The 18,577-nt window shown below is 47.7% G+C and overlaps 1 protein-coding gene across 1 annotated transcript in view; it reads left to right on the plus strand.

The window, feature by feature from the left end:
* The window catches only part of KIAA1549L (KIAA1549 like), a 730,284-nt gene that overhangs the window by 443,234 nt on the left and 268,473 nt on the right, over positions 1 to 18,577 (plus strand). Inside the window, exon 9 of the mRNA XM_078680874.1 lies at positions 14,822 to 14,993. Coding sequence (XP_078537000.1) covers positions 14,822 to 14,993 — 172 coding nt within the window. The remainder of the gene's footprint in view (positions 1 to 14,821; positions 14,994 to 18,577) is intronic.

Raw genomic sequence — 18,577 nt, forward strand, 5'->3', positions numbered from 1 at the left:
TTAGCTTTTTATTTTTTGCGCAGTGTGTCAGTGACAGCAGTGACGGTCGTCCCATGGCTAGTGGGGCAACGCCCCTACGCCCCCAATGGACGAACCGCCACTGCAGAACACACGCGCAAATACCATGTGCCAGCACATACACAGAGTGGGATTCCTTTATTCGGGGGTGGGGGGGGGATGGGTGAAGCACTCTCCCACGCGCCAGGTGTAAGTGGTTCTGTGAGGGCGATCGCAGATTGTAGAACCACCCAAGGGGCATTTTATAACTCGCTACCACCCGGGGCCTTTCTCAAGGAGCCATGGGACGCGAACGCTCTTGTGCTCCCTACTTCCGCTTGTGTGATGCACTCACTGCTTAAACCCGTTGTAATGTTGGTGCAGTCCCTTAACTTGACTCTTCCACGTCGACTGAGGACCACATTGACTATCTAGCGCTGTCAACCCATTCCAATACTACTTCATCCTGCCCGCCTTTCCCAACCCTTCGTTTAAAAAGGTACATTTGACCACAATTAAAACAAGCATTTGCAATGCAACAGGTCTCGCATTTACGCGTGTTTGAGCTATTGGCATTGTAAATGACAATGCCTTTTATTTATGTGTTGGTTTTTGATACGTAATTAAAATGCATTGTCATTTACAATGCAATAGCTTAAACTCGCATAAATGCGAGACCTACTGCACTGGAAATGCTTGTTTTGTAATGCCATGGTTTCTGCTGTTTATTTTCATTTGAAATATGTAGGTGTTTCTTCATAAGAGCAGGGTTTTTGTTCTATGAGCCCAAATATCCCAAAATAAATGTACCTTCAAGGTGGTCCCCTTTTGTTGAAGGAAAGTAGAGCGCGTATTGGGGATTTCTTCATGAAATAAGCTTCTAGGCAGAGAATAACTGGGTTTTGAAGAAGTACCCTGGGAAATTAAACCTAGTTCCTATATAACCCTACAAAGAGAGCCCACTTCCATACAGCACTAATAATATACGCTGTCATCATTATCAAAGGAATAAAATACACTTTGGAAACTATAATGGGTAAGCACACTTTTCAATTCACCACAGAAAAAAAATACGTCTTCAGTATTATCGCACAGATAAAGTACTTTATATTATCACAGCACAGACAGGAGACTTCCTGACTGCAGTTTCCGCCTTTTTAAGGGAGAGGTTTTCATGTGACGGCCCGAAAAAAACACACAAACTTTGTATCACGGCAAAGTAAATATACATTTCCACGTTGTCGCGGTGTGAGTGCACACTTGATGTATTGTCACATTATAAAACGAGCGTGTACAGCTCACTGAGTCAAATGGAAAGCGCACGCCATGCACATCAGAGCAGAGCACACATCTCCCATTATACACACAGACATACAATCTGCGGAGATCAGTGTGAGAGGACGTCCCCCTCCCCCACGGGCACCATGTGAGACTGTGCGCAGGCCGGGAGATTATGGCAAGAACAAGTGGAACCCCTCTAACAACATTTAAGGCCAAGGAAAAGAGGGGATTAAAGTCTACACAATACTAAATATTTCCCTCACAGCCTATAACTCATTTTCATTTGAACATTGTGTATATAAATTTAAACAAACATCAGAACACAACAGTGACACTTAAGATCATCTCATTATTATTTTTATTTATATCAAAACTTTCTTATCTTTTTTTAGTAAATGTTTTTTCTTCTTTTTGTATTCTTTATATTAACATATAATGCATAGTTCATCTCAGTTTTGCATGATTATCAATCCAACCTTATTGATCAGTAAATCTTTAGATCAAAACATTTTTCATAAAAAGACATAACAAAAAAAATATTTTCAGAAACACAAAACACCTGGTTAGAATTCAATAAATACAACCATACTTCAATCATTCAGACTCATTCACTTTCACACCAAACACATACATCCAGTATCTGTACACAGTTGAGTTTAATGTATGACAAGTAGAAACCCTGCCACAACAAGACCCACAGTATACACCACAGGGTTCCACGCGAGGTCGACGCGCGTTTTGGTTGGGTTGAGATGTTATGACCACCTTTCTCAGGACCAATCCAGATACCCACTCCAAACTTTCAATTATCAGGGGACCTATAAATACATAGAAAAACCACTGTTGTGTCTATACAAAGAAACATAATAAAAAACATATTTTTCTTCTTTAATTCTGATTTGATTGGACCCAACGAGGACATCCATATGCCACCTCCTTGTGATCAACAATCTGCTTATTGCTGAGATTTATAATCATCATGTAGTGCAAACAACATACGATTTTTTGATAATATATATTACATACCCATGTGCTATGAGAAATCATGATACTAGTTGCGAATTGAAAGATAGCCGTCACCATAACATAATAGGTAGTGATGTGACCTTCACCATTGCTTTGTGAGAGAAAGGAGAAAAAGTGAGTTCTAGTCAAGAAAGAAATATTCCTACACTAAGCATGTAAGGTTCAACTTACAAATAAGTTATTTATACTAAGAAGTCCAGATTAAAAAATGCTCATCAATGGGTCCAGCCCGGAGTCCAAACGGATCACCAGTTGGAGATAGCTCTGTGTTCCTAGAGTAAGAAAGCAAACTATTCAAGGAACAAATTTCAATACGTTTCTCACAAGATGATTCTATCTCAGATAGCTGCTTTATTCTTACCAGTGGTTTTGTCGTTGTCCTCTACAAAATTGTTATACTTAAATTATTGATTTAGAAAAGGTCATCTCATATGTGACAGGCCGGCGTACAAATAGATATCCTATGAGAGAATCAAACAATGTCGCCTAGTGGTTAGACTGATCTATGTGGCAAGAATTGTAGCAAAAATAAGAAACATCATGTTAGATACTAACCTTAAAACATAGGGCCATCTTCTAGCAATCTTTTACGGTAATTTATAATCTTCAATATGTTTGGTTATAACTAGGCTTTCCTGTTTTCAGTTTCTATTTTTGGTAAATTCTGGTGTTTTTTTTCAGTGTTTTCAATATCTCAAAAAACAGTTGTTATCAGTGGTTACACATTTTCGCGCCACTAAAAACAACAGGAAAAGTGTTTTTCCATTGTTTATGGAACATTTTGCTTTTATTGTTGCTTGCTTTCTGCACTGAAAGAACATGGTATATAGACAGTGTACTTATATTGTATATGAGGTCCAAATAGATTTTTGCAAATTAATCTTACTGTAGTACACCATACAATACTTCTTCAGTGAGTCTTTGGGTCATGTGCGCTTGCTCTTTCCTTCCCATGTAAACTTCTGTGAAAAGGCCCGCATTCTTAGCCCATTGGGCTGAGAACCATCAGCTAAGGGACACAGTTGGGATGACTCTTTCTTTGATGCCACATAAAGCACGAAATGATAAATATTTGCGTTTTAGTTCCTGTGCATTAGAAACCAGTGCACCAGAATGGACTAAAAAGTCAATAGCATCCCTCATTAACTCTTAAGATTGTAAAGATGCTTTCAGCATACCATCTAACAAGTGGCAAGGATCTACTACAGGGAATCACTTCAGCTCGGGTGTCAATTTTGACAGGTCATCATACAACTTTTTTATATACGAAGCTGAATCACTGCAAATACAAACAATATCACTCCAATCTTTGTTGAACTTGGAAAGAACAATTTTTGCAGAGCATTACAAGTGACACTGCGTTCCATGTTTTCCAAAAGTCTGGTGTCATGTTTTTACCACTATCCCAGATGCTTGGTGGTATATATACTGGTCACTATACCTTACATTGAATGTTTAAAGCCTGAGGTGTTGACAATTCACCTACTATCAATACTGACCCACTAGAAACTATGGTCTGATGTATTAAGGGTTTTTACCCATTCTCTGTGGGTAAATGTGATGACACATATTAGGAAAGATTTTTATGAAATAATCAAATGCAGCCAAAATATCAAATATGAGTTTGATATTTCCTGATTCTCTATAGTTTATCAAATAATTAAACTAGACCTAAAACATGAAACTAAACCCTGCATCTTTAGACCAAAGGCCACAAAACTGAAAAAGTAAAAGGAAGAAGAAACAATATTTTAGTGGCATCATTAAAGAACAAAACTCAAGGAGAATAATGTTAGCCAGTCTTTCTTACTGCTACTTGTATAACAAAGTTACATTGTATTGACCCCTTCACTCTCTTTTTCCTTTCTTTGAATTGCATTTAGTTTGTGGTTGTCCAGGTGTTTTTTCAGTGCTATATGTTTTCACCGATGAGGGCTATTTTTCTTTCAGTGGGGTTTTATCAGTTATTATAGGTTTAAACCTAAAACCCCACAGTCTAGTTATAACATATAGGAGCGTCTTACACTTATCCTAAAAGAAACCAAACAAAAAGGTCCAATATTAAAGTACATGTATGATTGCACATAATACACTTAAATACCACTTCTTCCTCCATGATATCCCCAGTCTACTAGTTAATTTGCGTTCGCTAGTAGACAGAGGATATCATGGAGGAAGAAGTGGTATTTAAGTGTCCCACCCGGGCCCCGTGCTGCTCCTCCTGTTCAGGTTCGGGGTCCCTGTCCCACCCAGGACCCCTGCATGCCCTCTTCGTAGGAGGGCAGGCTGGGGAGCCCACCCCCGGCTACCCCTGCCGGCTCCCTGCGCGGCCAGCACTCTTTTGTGCTGCAGCGGGAGCCGGCAGTCCTATTCTGGTCTGCCCGCTCCGGCGGGCAGACACGAGTCGGCTTCCCCGCTTCTGCAGGTCTTCTGGGGAGTGGGACGGCATTCCCCTGGCCTCCTCCACACTCGGGGCCCGGGGATGGGGTCCCGGGCCCCCGAACATCTTCAGGGGGGCGCGACGGTGTTCCCCCTCACTCTGCCACCTCGGGGCCCAGATATGGGGGTCCCGGGCCCCTCCTCCTCTGCATAGGGTAGCGCGACAGCGGGCCCCATTGCCATTTTCGTCGGGGGTCAGGGTGGGCTTGTGGCACCCCGTGGGGCATTGTCACGGAGAGCACGACGGCGCTCCCCGGCCATCCTCCTCGCGGGGGCGCAACGGCGCTCCCCGGCCATCCTCCTCGCGGGGGGGTGGCACGACGGCACTTCCCCGCCTCCATCTTCGGTGGGGGCCAGGGTGGGCTTCTGGCCCCCCTGCAGGGCACCTTCATGGGGAGCGCAACGATGCTCCCCGGCTTTACTTCTCCTTGGGAGCAGCCCCCGGGACCTGACCCACCCCGGGGGCATCTCTGAGACCGGCGGCGGAGCCCCTCGCTCTTCTTCGTCGGTCTTCTTAGGGGTCAAAGGTTGCCTACCTTCGGGGGGCCATATCTCAGCCCCTGGGGGTCTGATCTGCCCCAATTTTGCGTATTCTCGCTCCTGGTGGAATCCCCCAGCCACTGGGAGCACTCTCCTTTGCCCTCCGGGTCTCCAAGAGGGTGCATTTTGCAGGGAGCGATCTTCATTGGCTCCCTGCACCTCTCTTCTCCCTGCGCAGAGGCCCCTGCTTCTGCGCACCGGTCCTCGGCTCTTCTTCTGCTGCTGTTAGGGGGCTGGGGGGGGGCAGTCAGGTGTGTCCTCCTTCCAACTGCCCATTTCCAGGCTGCAGCACCTTCTGCCTCAGCAGACCACACCCCAGAGAGAGCTTCTCTTCCTGTGCAAGTACTGTTTAAAAGTTGAGTAGGGGGCTGGCAGGAAGTCTCTGTTTGTCCTATCAAACAGCAACACATCGCTTCCCTGCCCCGGCTCCCTCCTTCCTGTCCAGCCTCTGGGTTGTTCAAAATTGAGTCATCCAGTGTCTCTGGCCACATGGCCCCCTATCCCCATGGCTGCCTTCACTGTGGTTCAGCTTGGTGCCTGGCAACCAGCGACAACATTTGATGGTTTGGCTTGTAGCTCTACCTATCTTTTCTCCTTGGAGGGAAGAACTTTGCTCTGGGAAGAAGGGTCATTAATCTAACCTGCCAGGGCCAGACCCCAGCCAGGGACTCAGAGAAATATTACATTTCTGGACTACCCAAAAGCAGTACAAATATGACTTTGGACTCTGCAGAATACTTATTTTCAACTCCCTACAATGGACGTGTCTGGAATCTGTAGGCTTGGTGGAAGTAATTTTAGCCATGGGCCCCAAATCCCCATAGGGGAATAATAAAGTGAAAACAGTAAAATACACTGACTTTCCCTGACATGTTTCTTTCCAGTGTATAAAGCCTATTCAATGTCACCACCCAATTCTGCATAAGTCCTGCCACACCATTCACCATGTAGCTGCTCCTGGACTGCACACGCTAGGAATCTTCTCTGCGCAGCCCCTACCCGTGTGCACACGCATGTACACAGGTGTTTGCATGTAACCAGCCCGGTGCTCCATACTCCAGCTGCTGCGCAGCTGCCTAGTCAGGCCAGGGGGACACCAGTATAATCTCCATACAGTCTCCTTCATCATGAGTTCGCTGTGGGTGAGTCCCAGATTATGAGGCTCCCCCACAGTAAAAGCTCCACAATTAGGCGCTCAAAAGGCAAAAAATCTGGGCGGCCCCTAGTGTCAGAACCACCTTCTAACACACGCCGCGCCCAGCTGATGCCTACAGGGAAGAAGTAGCTACTCTACATGGGTACACTTCCCGTAGTCAGTGATAACTAGTTATAAGGGCTTCTGACCAGACCCCCCTTACTCACCAGTTATCCGCTCAGACCACCTGCTCCACCCATCTATGAAATCTCCACCCATGACAGGGATCCCAGACTACCATAAGAACCCTCCAGGCTCTAGGTTAGATACCTCCAGGTCACCCATGGTCTTACATGGACTCAGCCTAACTAGGCCCACCTTTGCCCTTGGGCACGCAACACTATGCTTACCCATTCTCTGGATAAGGGTACAGTGCCTCAGCACAGATGTGGTCTCCTGGGATAGCTCTACATCCCATCCCCGGGTCACTAGCTGGTCTCCCTTCCAGAGTTTGTTCCAACCAGAACCCTCTCTCTGTTTTGGTCCTTGCACCCCAAAGATGCAACCTCTCTGGACCCTGCCGCTGAGGTCATTTTGCTGCCACCACTTTCGGGATGACTGGCTTCCCAAGAGAAAGCACAGCCACTCATGCTTTTCCCACACAGAAAAACTCCTCTGGCCACTGGCCTGCCTCCACAAACAGGACCTCAGACCGGCCTCACTACCACACTGGCAGAGCTAGGGAGGAACACTGAGGGTGCCTCGTGAGACCCCCTACTGCTCATTCCCCCTGTCAGTAGCTCCACACAGAAACTACCCCGGGATCTTAGACCCCTTCCTTGTTCTCGGCTGCGAGAACAGGGCCTCTGCACCCTTCCCTCCGAGAGGCGCGCTTTCCTCCTGGAGTACCCTTAAAGAGCCTGTGGGCCCTTAGTTAGCTATACCCAGGCCCACTTCTCATGGCTCTCCCCGGTCTCCCGGCAGCGCCGTGAGAGACCGTCCAGGGATCTACATGGTCCCTGGATGGCCTGCACCACCCCTTCTGAAGAGCAGGGTCCCTTCACTTAAGATAGGCCCCACCTGCCTTCAAGGTAGTACTACCACTCTCAGTCTGAGACCCTAAAGATCCCGGCTAGGCCTGCACCACCCCTTCGTGAAACACAGGGTCCCTTCACTTAAGATAGGCCCCACCTGTGTTCATGGTGGTACTACCTTGCAGAAGTCCAACTTCTGCCTAGAGCTAGGGGGACACCCCCATCCTCCTGGTCCTTAGGTCCAAGTCCCACAGGACCTACCTGACAGGTTACCGGCTAGGCATCGCCCCGGCCACCACTTCAGGTTCGCTTCACCAGCTCCTGGTCCTGGTATTCAAGTCCCTCAGGACCTACCGGACTGGTCACCGTCCACCACTAACCCTTCAACTGGAAACTAGGGAGCACATCACCCCCACTCAGATCTCCACTGGGTCGGTTACCTAGCCCACCTAGGGTTCCTAGGGGCTACCAATACACACCATCACTCAAGAACTACCCTCCTTTGGGGCCACCCACTACCAGGGGCCACCCCTGGGTTGCTCACCTCCCCACCAGTTAACCTGGGGGGCCTGCCGGACACTCAACTCTACCACACCCTCCTGCCACCGTTGGAAAAGTTTGTTGGGGTCCCCCACTATAGGAACCCTGGGGTGTTACTACCAGGGGTGACAAACTCTCCTGCCCCACCCTTCAAGTGGTTTTGACCTGCGCCAATAGTAAGAAACTTGCAGCGGGGAAAGGATATATGGGGCCCCTTCTGTGGAAACCCTCCCTGGCCTTAAAAATTGCGGGAACCTCCCAGGACCCCTTTTTCTCCTGTCCCCCATAAAGATCAATCCACCCTCACACCCCCCTCTGTGATGTAGGTATCAGTTGCTGTCCCTATCTCGTGAAGAGTCTCCATCCTCATGCAGGTGTAGTGTTAGGGTTCAAAGGTGTACAATATGGTTTAGAACATTTGTATGTAATAATTTCCTGGAAAGCACCATCCCGCTAGCACATGATAATAAACATAGCGCCGTCATATCAATACAGTTTACATTTAAACCATAATATCTTCACATGACACATATGGGCGCGGGGCTTTCCTTTCCCATACCTTTAGTTCACATAACCAAAACTTTGAACCCTTCTCAGCGCCTTACGCTCTTCCATTTGCTCATTACTGCATAGGTAATGTGTGGAAAAACTGGACTAATCAAATGCATATAAATGCGCACCAGAATGGGATATTATGTTTCCCGCCGCTAGACACCAATGTTGGAAAACAAGGCAGCATCTGTGAGGCCTGCACAAATTACATGACTACATTTGTCCTTCACTGGGAACCAAACACCCAATTGTAGCGCCTGACTCTCGGAGGGTAGCGTTGCAGAGCAGTCTGTGGCTTACTCAAGGGAGGTGGTGTGGGCTAGTAATCTCCATGTGCAGGTGCACCAAAAATAACACTCAATAATTGATTGTCCAGTCTGTACTTTGCTTTATAAAAGTAGGAGTACCTTTATAAAAACACGCACACTACTCAATACTATGCACCAATTTACAAATATACATAAGCTGTTGGAATTACTTTGTGACATTGCGCAACATCTCCACCCTCCCGCAGGGGGGTGGTGTCTAGTACCACCACTCCCATGTATGCACATCATATTGCCCCCAATGCAGTGAATTGTACTTAACCTGGTGCGAGGGCCCTGCGCACTGGCACCATCCCAGTGGCGACCCCCCCCATTACGTCAACCAGCATTAAAAATGAGTACACTTGCCTTGGTGACACGTAACCCCGACTGAGCATCTCCTACTGACCATAAAGTATGCACCTCTACATCTTAAGGGCTAACAGTCTGGGTTGTCCCACCCCCGGCTGCCCCCGCCGGCTCCCTGCGCGGCCAGCACTCTTTTGTGCTGCCGTGGGAGCCGGCAGTCCTATTCTGGTCTGCCCGCATGAGTCGGCATCCCCGCTTCTGCGGGTCTTCTGGGGAGTGCGACGGCACTCCCCCGGCCTCCTCCTCACTCGGGGCCTGGGGATGGAGTCCCGGGCCCCCGAACATCTTCGGGGGCGCGACGGTGCTCCCGCTCACTCTACCACCTCGGGGCCCAGACATGGTGTCCTGGGCCACTCCTTCTCTGCATGGGGTTGCGCGACGGCACGCCCCATCGCCATTTTTGTCAGGGGCCAGGGTGGGCTCCTAGCACCCCGTGGGGCATTGTCAAGGGGAGCGGGACGGCGCTCCCCGGCCATCCTACTCACGGGGGGGGGGGCGCGACGGCACTACCCGGCCATCCTCCTCGTGGGGGGGGGGCCCGATAGCGCTCACCCGCCTCCATCTTCGGTGAGGGCCAGGGTGGGCTCCTGGCCCCACTGCAGGACACCTTCACGGGGAGCGCGACGGCGCTCCCCGGCTTTACTTCTCCTTGGGGGCACCCCGGGGGCATCTCTGAGACCCGCATCGGAGCCCCACCTGCTTCGTCGTCGGTCTTCTTAGGGGTCAAAGGTCGCCTACCTTCCGGGGGCCATATCTCATCCCCTGGGGGTCCGATATGCCCCATTTTTGCGTCTTCTCGCTCCTGGTGGTGTCACCCAGCCACTGGGAGCACTCTCCTTTGCCCTCTGGGTCTCCAAGAGGGTGCATTCTGCAGGGAGCAATCTTCACTGGCTCCCTGCGCCTCTCTTCTCCCTGCGCAGAGGCCCCTGCTTCTGCGCAGCGGTCCTGGGCTCTTCTTCTGGTGCTGTTAGGGGCCTGTGGGGCCAGTTAGGGGTGTCCTCCTTCCAACTGCCCATTGCCAGGCTCCAGCACCTTCCGCCTCAGTAGACCACACCCCAGAGAGAGCTTCTCTACCTGTGCAAGTACTTTGTAGGGCTTGGCCTACATCCCACGAAGTGGGTGTGGCTTCAGAGTTCTGTAGAGAGCACTTCGACAAGCTAACCTACACATTCCAGAGAAGCGCGTGAATTCTGTTTGTTATTTATGGCAGCTGCATGTTAATTGGCCATCGCATGGCTGTGTTTTTACAAGGCAGCACGCAATAGGCCATAGTCTGTAGAGTTTCTCCACTTCCTGCATATTCTGTGCGGAGACGCGCAGCAGAAGGCTATAAATCATCAATTACCAGCTGTCAGGGGGTGCAGTAATTGAATCCAGATGCTGGGCGGGCGTGCACCATTCTTTGCTTTCTGCTCTCGGGAAGCCTTGGAACTGTATTTGGCATTCCTGGCATTTAGTGTCAGGACTGGATGATGCTGGGCATGCGTGCACTCCAGCCTCTCCTCCTGGGCCTCTGCTCGGCAGAGGTGCGTGCCTCGAAGGCTGCTCGGGAGTCTGCCGGGTCAGGCACAATATGTTTTTTGTTGAAATCTGCAAGTTATGCAACAGGTTGCGGTTTGGGTGCAAGTACATTAACGGAAAGCGCCACTGGCGCGGAAGCACAAAACAATGATGTGTCCATGAACATAAGTGAAAACAGAGCAGTAAATAATGAGGCAGTGACGTGGTTGCTAGAAAGCAAAATCACTTGTTAGCAGTGCTTAATTTGTGCCATAATAAGTGCCAGGGCTCAAGATATTTCTGAGGAGGCCACTGCTGCTTGCCCTACTTCAGGCCACTGCCAGTGATGGCAAATACGAGAACCAACGGCACCTACTATTCAGTGTAGGACTTAAAAAAACAAGTGTGTATACCCAGTCATGCATCTGCTCAGAGTGTGAGTGCAGAGTGTGAGTGCAGAGTAGTGAGTGCAGAGTAGTGAGTGCAGAGTAGTGAGTGCAGAGTGTGAGTGCAGAGTCTGAGTGCAGAGTGCAGAGTAGTGAGTGCAGAGTAGTAAGTGCAGAGTGTAGAGTAGTGAGTGCAGAGTAGTGAGTGCAGAGTGCAGAGTGCAGAGTAGTGAGTGCAGAGTGCAGAGTAGTGAGTGCAGAGTGCAGAGTAGTGAGTGCAGAGTAGTGAGTGCAGAGTAGTGAGTGCAGAGTGCAGAGTAGTGAGTGCAGAGTGGAGAGTAGTGAGTGCAGAGTAGTGAGTGCAGAGTAGTGAGTGCAGAGTGCAGAGTAGTGAGTGCAGAGTAGTGAGTGCAGAGTAGTGAGTGCAGAGTGCAGAGTAGTGAGTGCAGAGTAGTGCGTGCAGAGTGCAGAGTAGTGAGTGCAGAGTTGTGAGTGCAGCGTGCGGAGTTGTGAGTGCAGAGTTGTGAGTGCAGAGTTGTGAGTGCAGAGTTGTGAGTGCAGAGTTGTGAGTGCAGAGTTGTGAGTGCAGAGTTGTGAGTGCAGAGTTGTGAGTGCAGAGTTGTGAGTGCAGAGTTGTGAGTGCAGAGTAGTGAGTGCAGAGTTGTGAGTGCAGAGTTGTGAGTGCAGAGTAGTGAGTGTAGAGTAGTGAGTGCAGAGTAGTGAGTGCAGAGTAGTGAGTGTGCAGAGTGAGTGTGCAGAGTGTGAGTGCAGAGTGTGAGTGCAGAGTAGTGAGTGCAGAGTGCAGAGTAGTGAGTGCAGAGTTGTGAGTGCAGAGTAGTGAGTGTAGAGTAGTGAGTGCAGAGTAGTGAGTGCAGAGTAGTGAGTGTGCAGAGTGAGTGTGCGGAGTGTGAGTGCAGAGTAGTGAGTGCAGAGTGCAGAGTGCAGAGTAGTGAGTGCAGAGTAGTGAGTGCAGATTGCAGAGTAGTGAGTGCTGAGTAGTGAGTGCAGAGTAGTGAGTGCAGAGTAGTGAGTGCAGAGTAGTGAGTGCAGAGTAGTGAGTAGTGAGTGCAGAGTAGTGAGTGCAGAGTGCAGAGTACTGAGTGCTGAGTGCAGAGTGCAGAGTAGTGAGTGCAGAGTAGTGAGTGCAGAGTGAGTGTGCAGAGTAGTGAGTGCAGAGTAGTGAGAGTGCAGAGTGCAGAGTAGTGAGTGCAGAGTAGTGAGTGCAGAGTAGTGAGTGCAGATTAGTGAGTGCAGAGTGGTGAGTGCAGAGTGGTGAGTGCAGAGTAGTGAGTGCAGAGTGGTGAGTGCAGAGTGGTGAGTGCAGAGGAGTGAGTGCAGAGTGCAGAGTGCAGAGTAGTGAGTGCAGAGTAGTGAGTGCAGAGTAGTGAGTGCAGAGTAGTGAGTGCAGAGTAGTGAGTGCAGAGTGCAGAGTGGTGAGTGCAGAGTGGTGAGTGCAGAGTGCCTGTTCCAGAGAGAGCAGGGTATGCTTGTGCGCTTACACGGTGCACTGACACACAGGAGCTAAAACAAAGAACAGCTGAACACGTGGGAGCTTCATTGAGGCAGGGAGGGAGCAGGAAGGAGGGGATGCCTCAACCAATCAAGCGCAGCTACTCACAACCTACTGTACGATTCCAAGGGCAGAGGTAGGTCTTTTCGCGTTACGCAGGGTGAGCAGTGTGTAGGGTGAGCAGTGTGTGAGCGTGCAGGGTGCACCTCCACAAAACTCACGCTATATACGGCTGAAAAATAGCACTAGGCGAGGATAATGAAATTCAACAGTACTGCGAAAGCATGGCTTACATTACAAACAACGTCTTGCAGTTGCCCATTGTAAATGACAATGCCATTTATTTAATGATTAAGCTATTGGCAATGTAAATGACAATGCCATTTATTTATGTTTTAAAGAAATGTCATGAGCAATGCCAATAGCTCTACCTTTAATGATGCCGAGACCATTGCATTGTAAATGCTTGTTAAAAGTTGAGTAGGGGGCTGGCAGGAAGCCTCTGTGTGTCCTATCAAATAGTGACAAATCACTTCCCTGCCCCGGCTCCCTCCTTCCTGTCCAGCCTCTGCGTTGTTCAAAATGGAATCCTCCAGTGTCTCTGGCCACATGGATCCCCCCAATCCCCAGTGGTGCCTTTACTGTGGTTCGGCTTGGTGCCTGGCACCCAGCGACAGCAGTTGATGGACTGGCTTGTAGCGCCTTGGAGGGAAGATCTTCACTCTGGAAAGAAGGATCATTAATCTAACCTGCCAGGTCCAGACCCCAGCCAGGGACTCAGAGAAATATGAAGATTTCTGGACGACCCAAAAGCAGTACAAATATGACTTTGGACCATGCAGAATGCTTATTTTCACCTCCACTACAATGGACTTAGTGCGTGTCTGGGATCTGTGGGCCTTGTGGAAGTCATTTTAGCCATGGGCCCCACATCCCCAAAGGGGAATAATGAAGTGAAAACACAATAAAATACACTGACTTTTCCTGGCATGTTTCTTTCCAGTGTATAAAGCCTATTCCATGTCACCACCCACTTCTGCATAAGTCCTGCCACACCATTCACTCTGTAGCTGCTCCTGGACTGCGCACGCTAGGAATCTCCCCTGCGCAGCCCCTACCCATGTGCACATGCATTGCACAGGTGTCTGCTTGTAACCAGAACGGTGCCCCATACTCCAGCTGCTGCGCAGCGGCCTAGTCAAGCCAGGGGGACACCAGTAAAATCTCCATGCAGTCTCCTTCATTATGAGTTCACCATGGGTGAGTCCCAGATTATGAGGCTCCCCCACAGTAAAAGCTCAACAATTAGGTGCTCAAAAAGCGAAAAATCCGGGCACCCCTAGTGTCAGAACCACCTTCTAACAATTAGTATTAAATGAAATGAGGAAAAAAGGACTAGGTGTGTTGGAAATAACTAAAAAGTAATCCAGGAAAGCCCCTCACCCTTCTTCCTCGTTCCATTAATTACTCATTTATGATAGAATAACATGAAGAAGAGGGGAGAGAGTGCTAACAAACAACAGAGCGAATTTCCTTCACAGATCATGCTGCAAGTGGGTACTCGATCAGCAGTGAGTGTCATGCTGCAGGTAACACAGAGTGGTTACAGACACAGAAGTAGGACTATCAATGGAAATAGGACAGGGACGTAGAAGCAGGTCTACAATGACAACACTGAATTAAATACAGGAAAGAATGAAGGATCAAAGACCACCAACTTAGAAAACAATGGACAAGACAAGCTGTGTCACTTTTGTCATGCTGCTGCTGGCCTCCATGGCTTGACACAGCACCAGCCTGTGAGGAACACAGGTGCTTTCTTTCAAGGCAGTGAGCCGGAAAGATATACTAAAACAATATATTTCAAAAGCAGAGCACTGTCTTGGATAGTGTTCATGCACTACAGTTGGTCTACTGTGTAAGCGGTCTCACACAACGTCTGCTCAATCAAATGCAGATGGGGAGGATCAGCTTAGGGGAAATTCCCAAAACTCTCTTAATACTGCTTTTTAAAGCCCTTTTAATGTGACTAGAGGAGCCCTGGCAGAAACGTTTGCAGTCACGCTCAGACTCAAGAACTACGTAGTAGTCAACAATGACAACCATAGAGCTTAGAGTAATGTTGTAATACACAGTTCTGTACCACAAGTTGTTGATGTATGATGTAAGCAGTACTACTGACACTTGCTCTAATCCTTTTTTACTAGATGGTCAGCATTCAACGCGTGCAGGGTCCCAAGAATCCGGCACAACTGACGTATTATGCCTTGAAGAATGGCGAGCCCATGCTTGGAAGCACGGCTTCGAAACAGCTCAGCACTATCGATTCCCAGACCATGGCTCTTACGTTAGGATATGTTGTCCTAGTGCAAGTCGAGTGTAAGTTTCCAACCTATTGTCTCTGTATTGTATCAAGAGGGTGACATTAAAAAAATATACCACACCTGTCATGTAGCACTCTAAGGTATTGGCAGATAGTTTGTGGTTGTTCATTATATCTAAAATCACCAGCTATTAAGGGTATTCAATGTACGAATGTGGTGCAAGTTTGCCCTTATTATATTCACACTTCTAGATGATGGAATATGGACTGGCTAGGCATGCCACTATTGCATCATAATTCCCTTAGTGAGAGAACGTCTCAATCGTTGTTTATGACCGAACATTGATATTATTTGATATGTCATTGACTGCCTGGCCTGTTATAATTGTCTGTGTCTTAGGTCAAACGAATATAGACACTCATTTATGGCAAATATAAATTTGAAAGAAACTTTCAGTTTACTCAGGAAGATTGGTGGAGGGATCATTGTGTAGTGTTAAATTTACAAGCACGAAATACAAGGTGATCTACATGACCAGGAAAATACGATTACTTTTTTGGGTACAAATGTATATGGAAACTATCAATAGAGAATGAAAATTGCTAATTGAGCAAAGATATCAAATTCTTGTCGCCACTGTTCTTTTTTCTTCTATATGCACCAATGATAGGTGTCTCTGTGCGCTGCACTGAAGGATACGTGCCCCAAAGACACTTGACATTTCACCATATGAGTATGGAGTGTGAACTATCAAAATCAGTCTTATTTGCCACTATAAAGATGGCTAGAGAGCAGTGGTCACTGGCGGCATAAACAGTTGGAGTGTAGTGAGCTCTTCATGCAAATATTCTTTACAGGCAAAAAAGATTTGAAATAAATAGGATTTTAACATAATTTCCAGCAGACCTCCTTTGATGCAGACTTTACTACTCTGCTACATCTTAGTCCCTTCTTGAAAGGCCACCTGCTCCACCCACTGTGAGGAAATACCTGGAAACTGACTTTTATAATCAGATTTTCAATGCCTGAGTAGTCCTAGTGGCACCCTCTCATCCTGAACTGTGTGGCCCTAAACTTCGAAGGGACCTGGACCCAACATGCGGATGATGACACCGTTCATGTTCAGTAATCAACCTATGACACCAGGCACATCTTGCCTAAATACACCAGAAATAGAACATCTCCACCATTTAATTGAAAGCATGATGTCACACTCACTGGCATCTAAATTGAATCAACCACTTCCTGTTTTAGACATTCTGTAAGATGGCCGTATGGTGATATGTGTGCCACCAAGGAAATTGGGAAAATCTCATCATTCCTATTCCCGCTGTAATTTGGTGCATTTTTTCTTACTTCCTCAAGTTAAACCCTTCCCTTTACAATATCCTTTTGATTAGGGAAGATCTCCCTTTATTGAATAGCAAACTCCGACCCACATCTATTGCAACCTGTCCTTCATCTGGGTGGCAGTGAGCTATTTGGTGATCTTACTGGACTTGAAGTCTCTCTCTTGCCCCACAAGCAGCTCTAATCACCAATGGGTGTTTTTTCTAACTATACATTTTGCACTGAACCGTGTGCTGTCATGATGTTGAACCCTCCAGTTCAGTTAAGATAACATTTTGTTGTTAGAATGCTCCTCATCCAATAAGACAAAGTCCGTTTTTCATGCTCTTCACAGCTACTTCGTGTGATCAAGGGTTCTGGCACCACCAAGCTTATCTTTTGCCCCGAAAACACTATTCCCCGCTCTATGTGCACCCTTAGATGGCATGGCTGCCAAGTGACATGGTTGGCACAAAAGAAAATCAGGCAGATCCTCCCTTTGCTCTGAGTGCAGTGCGTTGATGCATGTGTGCTAACTTCTTTAAATGAAATGCCTTCACCTCGAAAATCCTTCTGCTTTGGATTCTTCCCTTTTTAGGATGTTCGGTGCTACAGTTCAGTCAAATGAGCCTTTTCTTTCTGGAGAGCCCCCCATACTCTAAGAACAAGACCATTCTTCTATACTTTCGCCACTATTTGGTGCCAACAAGTGAGTGTGATATCAGTCCACCTCATGATCTCCCTTTCCTTAGGGAGTGTTGGCTTGATTCCTATTGTACTAGTGGGCCTACAAGTCTCAACACAGTGTGGGTGACTGAAAAGTAGGACTCATTAAAGGTAGTAGCTGTACCACTGGCTACTTTGCAGCAGTGGCCTCCATTACCTTCTTATCATATTCTTCTTCACAATCCGCTTTTCAGATGGCAGACACTGCGCTGCTCCGGTTGTACACCTCCCGTGACATGAATCCCTGAATTCTGACATAGACCCTGGTCTGAAACAGCTGTATGTATACTACCAGTCCAGGAGGGAATGCTGCACAGAGGCACAGCAGTGGGCTTTGGCTTTACATACTTCCCAAATCATTAAGTAATGGGAGTGGGACATCATAATCGATGTTCAAAAAAGGAGTCTCTACAGGTGTATTGTGTAGTGTCAAATACTAAAGGGAAGTAAAGGGTTTGTGTAAGGTATCGCTGAGATGCCCTCGTTGCACTGTCCATCTTTACTGCAATTTCCAGAGACGTCTTAAGTGAGACCTTCAGTGCATTTTCAGTTACAATTAAACAGACATATATTTGGATTCCATGTAGGAATGTTTTTTATGATCTGCATTTGATAAACAACATTGTAACAGTGATATCAGTGTCATCAAGGGGAGATCATACAAGCGCAGGCTATTTTTGGACAAAAGCCCAGCAGAGTATGTGCCCTGTCCTGTTTTGCATGTGATAAGGACTTCAGATGAATATCACAGGCAATCCGAAGACCACAGCAACATGTGCAAGTTAAATTCAGCCACACACATCAATAATGGTTGCTGCAAAATGTTTGTTCAGCACAAAAGGAGCTGTTTTTATATGGTTTAAACAGAGGTACAGGTGGAATACCGTTAAATGCACGTGCAGCATCTGTTTAGAATATGCAACATTGGCAAGAGCCACCTGCCCTTGGCCATGCAAGCCTTACAGGGTGGCCTTAGCCCCAAGGCTAATTTCAGAGCCTCCCTACACAGGTGCCGACACCTTTGCCGTCTGTCACAGTTGATTCCTGATGCATCACACGCTAAAAAAGGTTTGTTTCTGCACCTTTTATCCTATCCTTTTTTCATGACTAGCTGACTAATTCTCTGACCTGGGTCTGTATTATTAATATGCCCTAGGGGTTCAATGGGCATGTGCACCGCTCTGCACCAGAAGGGCATTTTGGTATTACAGAAGGGACAGCAGACACTTGTGCGGGTCTTTCTGTACTATAGATCGTCATGGCCGCCACAAGGCACTGCACAAGGCACACCCTGATTGTGCTGCACAATCAGGGTGTGCACTGAGAGCATTGCTTTGAAGGAAGGAAAAGCGGTCATATGAGGACCCCAAGGCAACCCCCTGCATGTGGGCTCAGCCAATCAGTCCACATGTCTACAGGACAAGATAGAATGGGTTGAAACCTGCACATTAAAGGACTGACCAGTGGCTGAGAACTGGCGGTCCTCTTTCCACGAATGTGCTGTCTCATGGCAGGTGAGAGTTCATGACTGCGCTGGGAAAGGGCACCAGATAAACATACCCATGGTGCAGTGCAATGTGCGCT

The sequence above is a fragment of the Lissotriton helveticus genome, chromosome 3_1, assembly GCF_964261635.1.
Source record: "Lissotriton helveticus chromosome 3_1, aLisHel1.1, whole genome shotgun sequence".
NCBI lineage: Eukaryota > Metazoa > Chordata > Amphibia > Caudata > Salamandridae > Lissotriton > Lissotriton helveticus.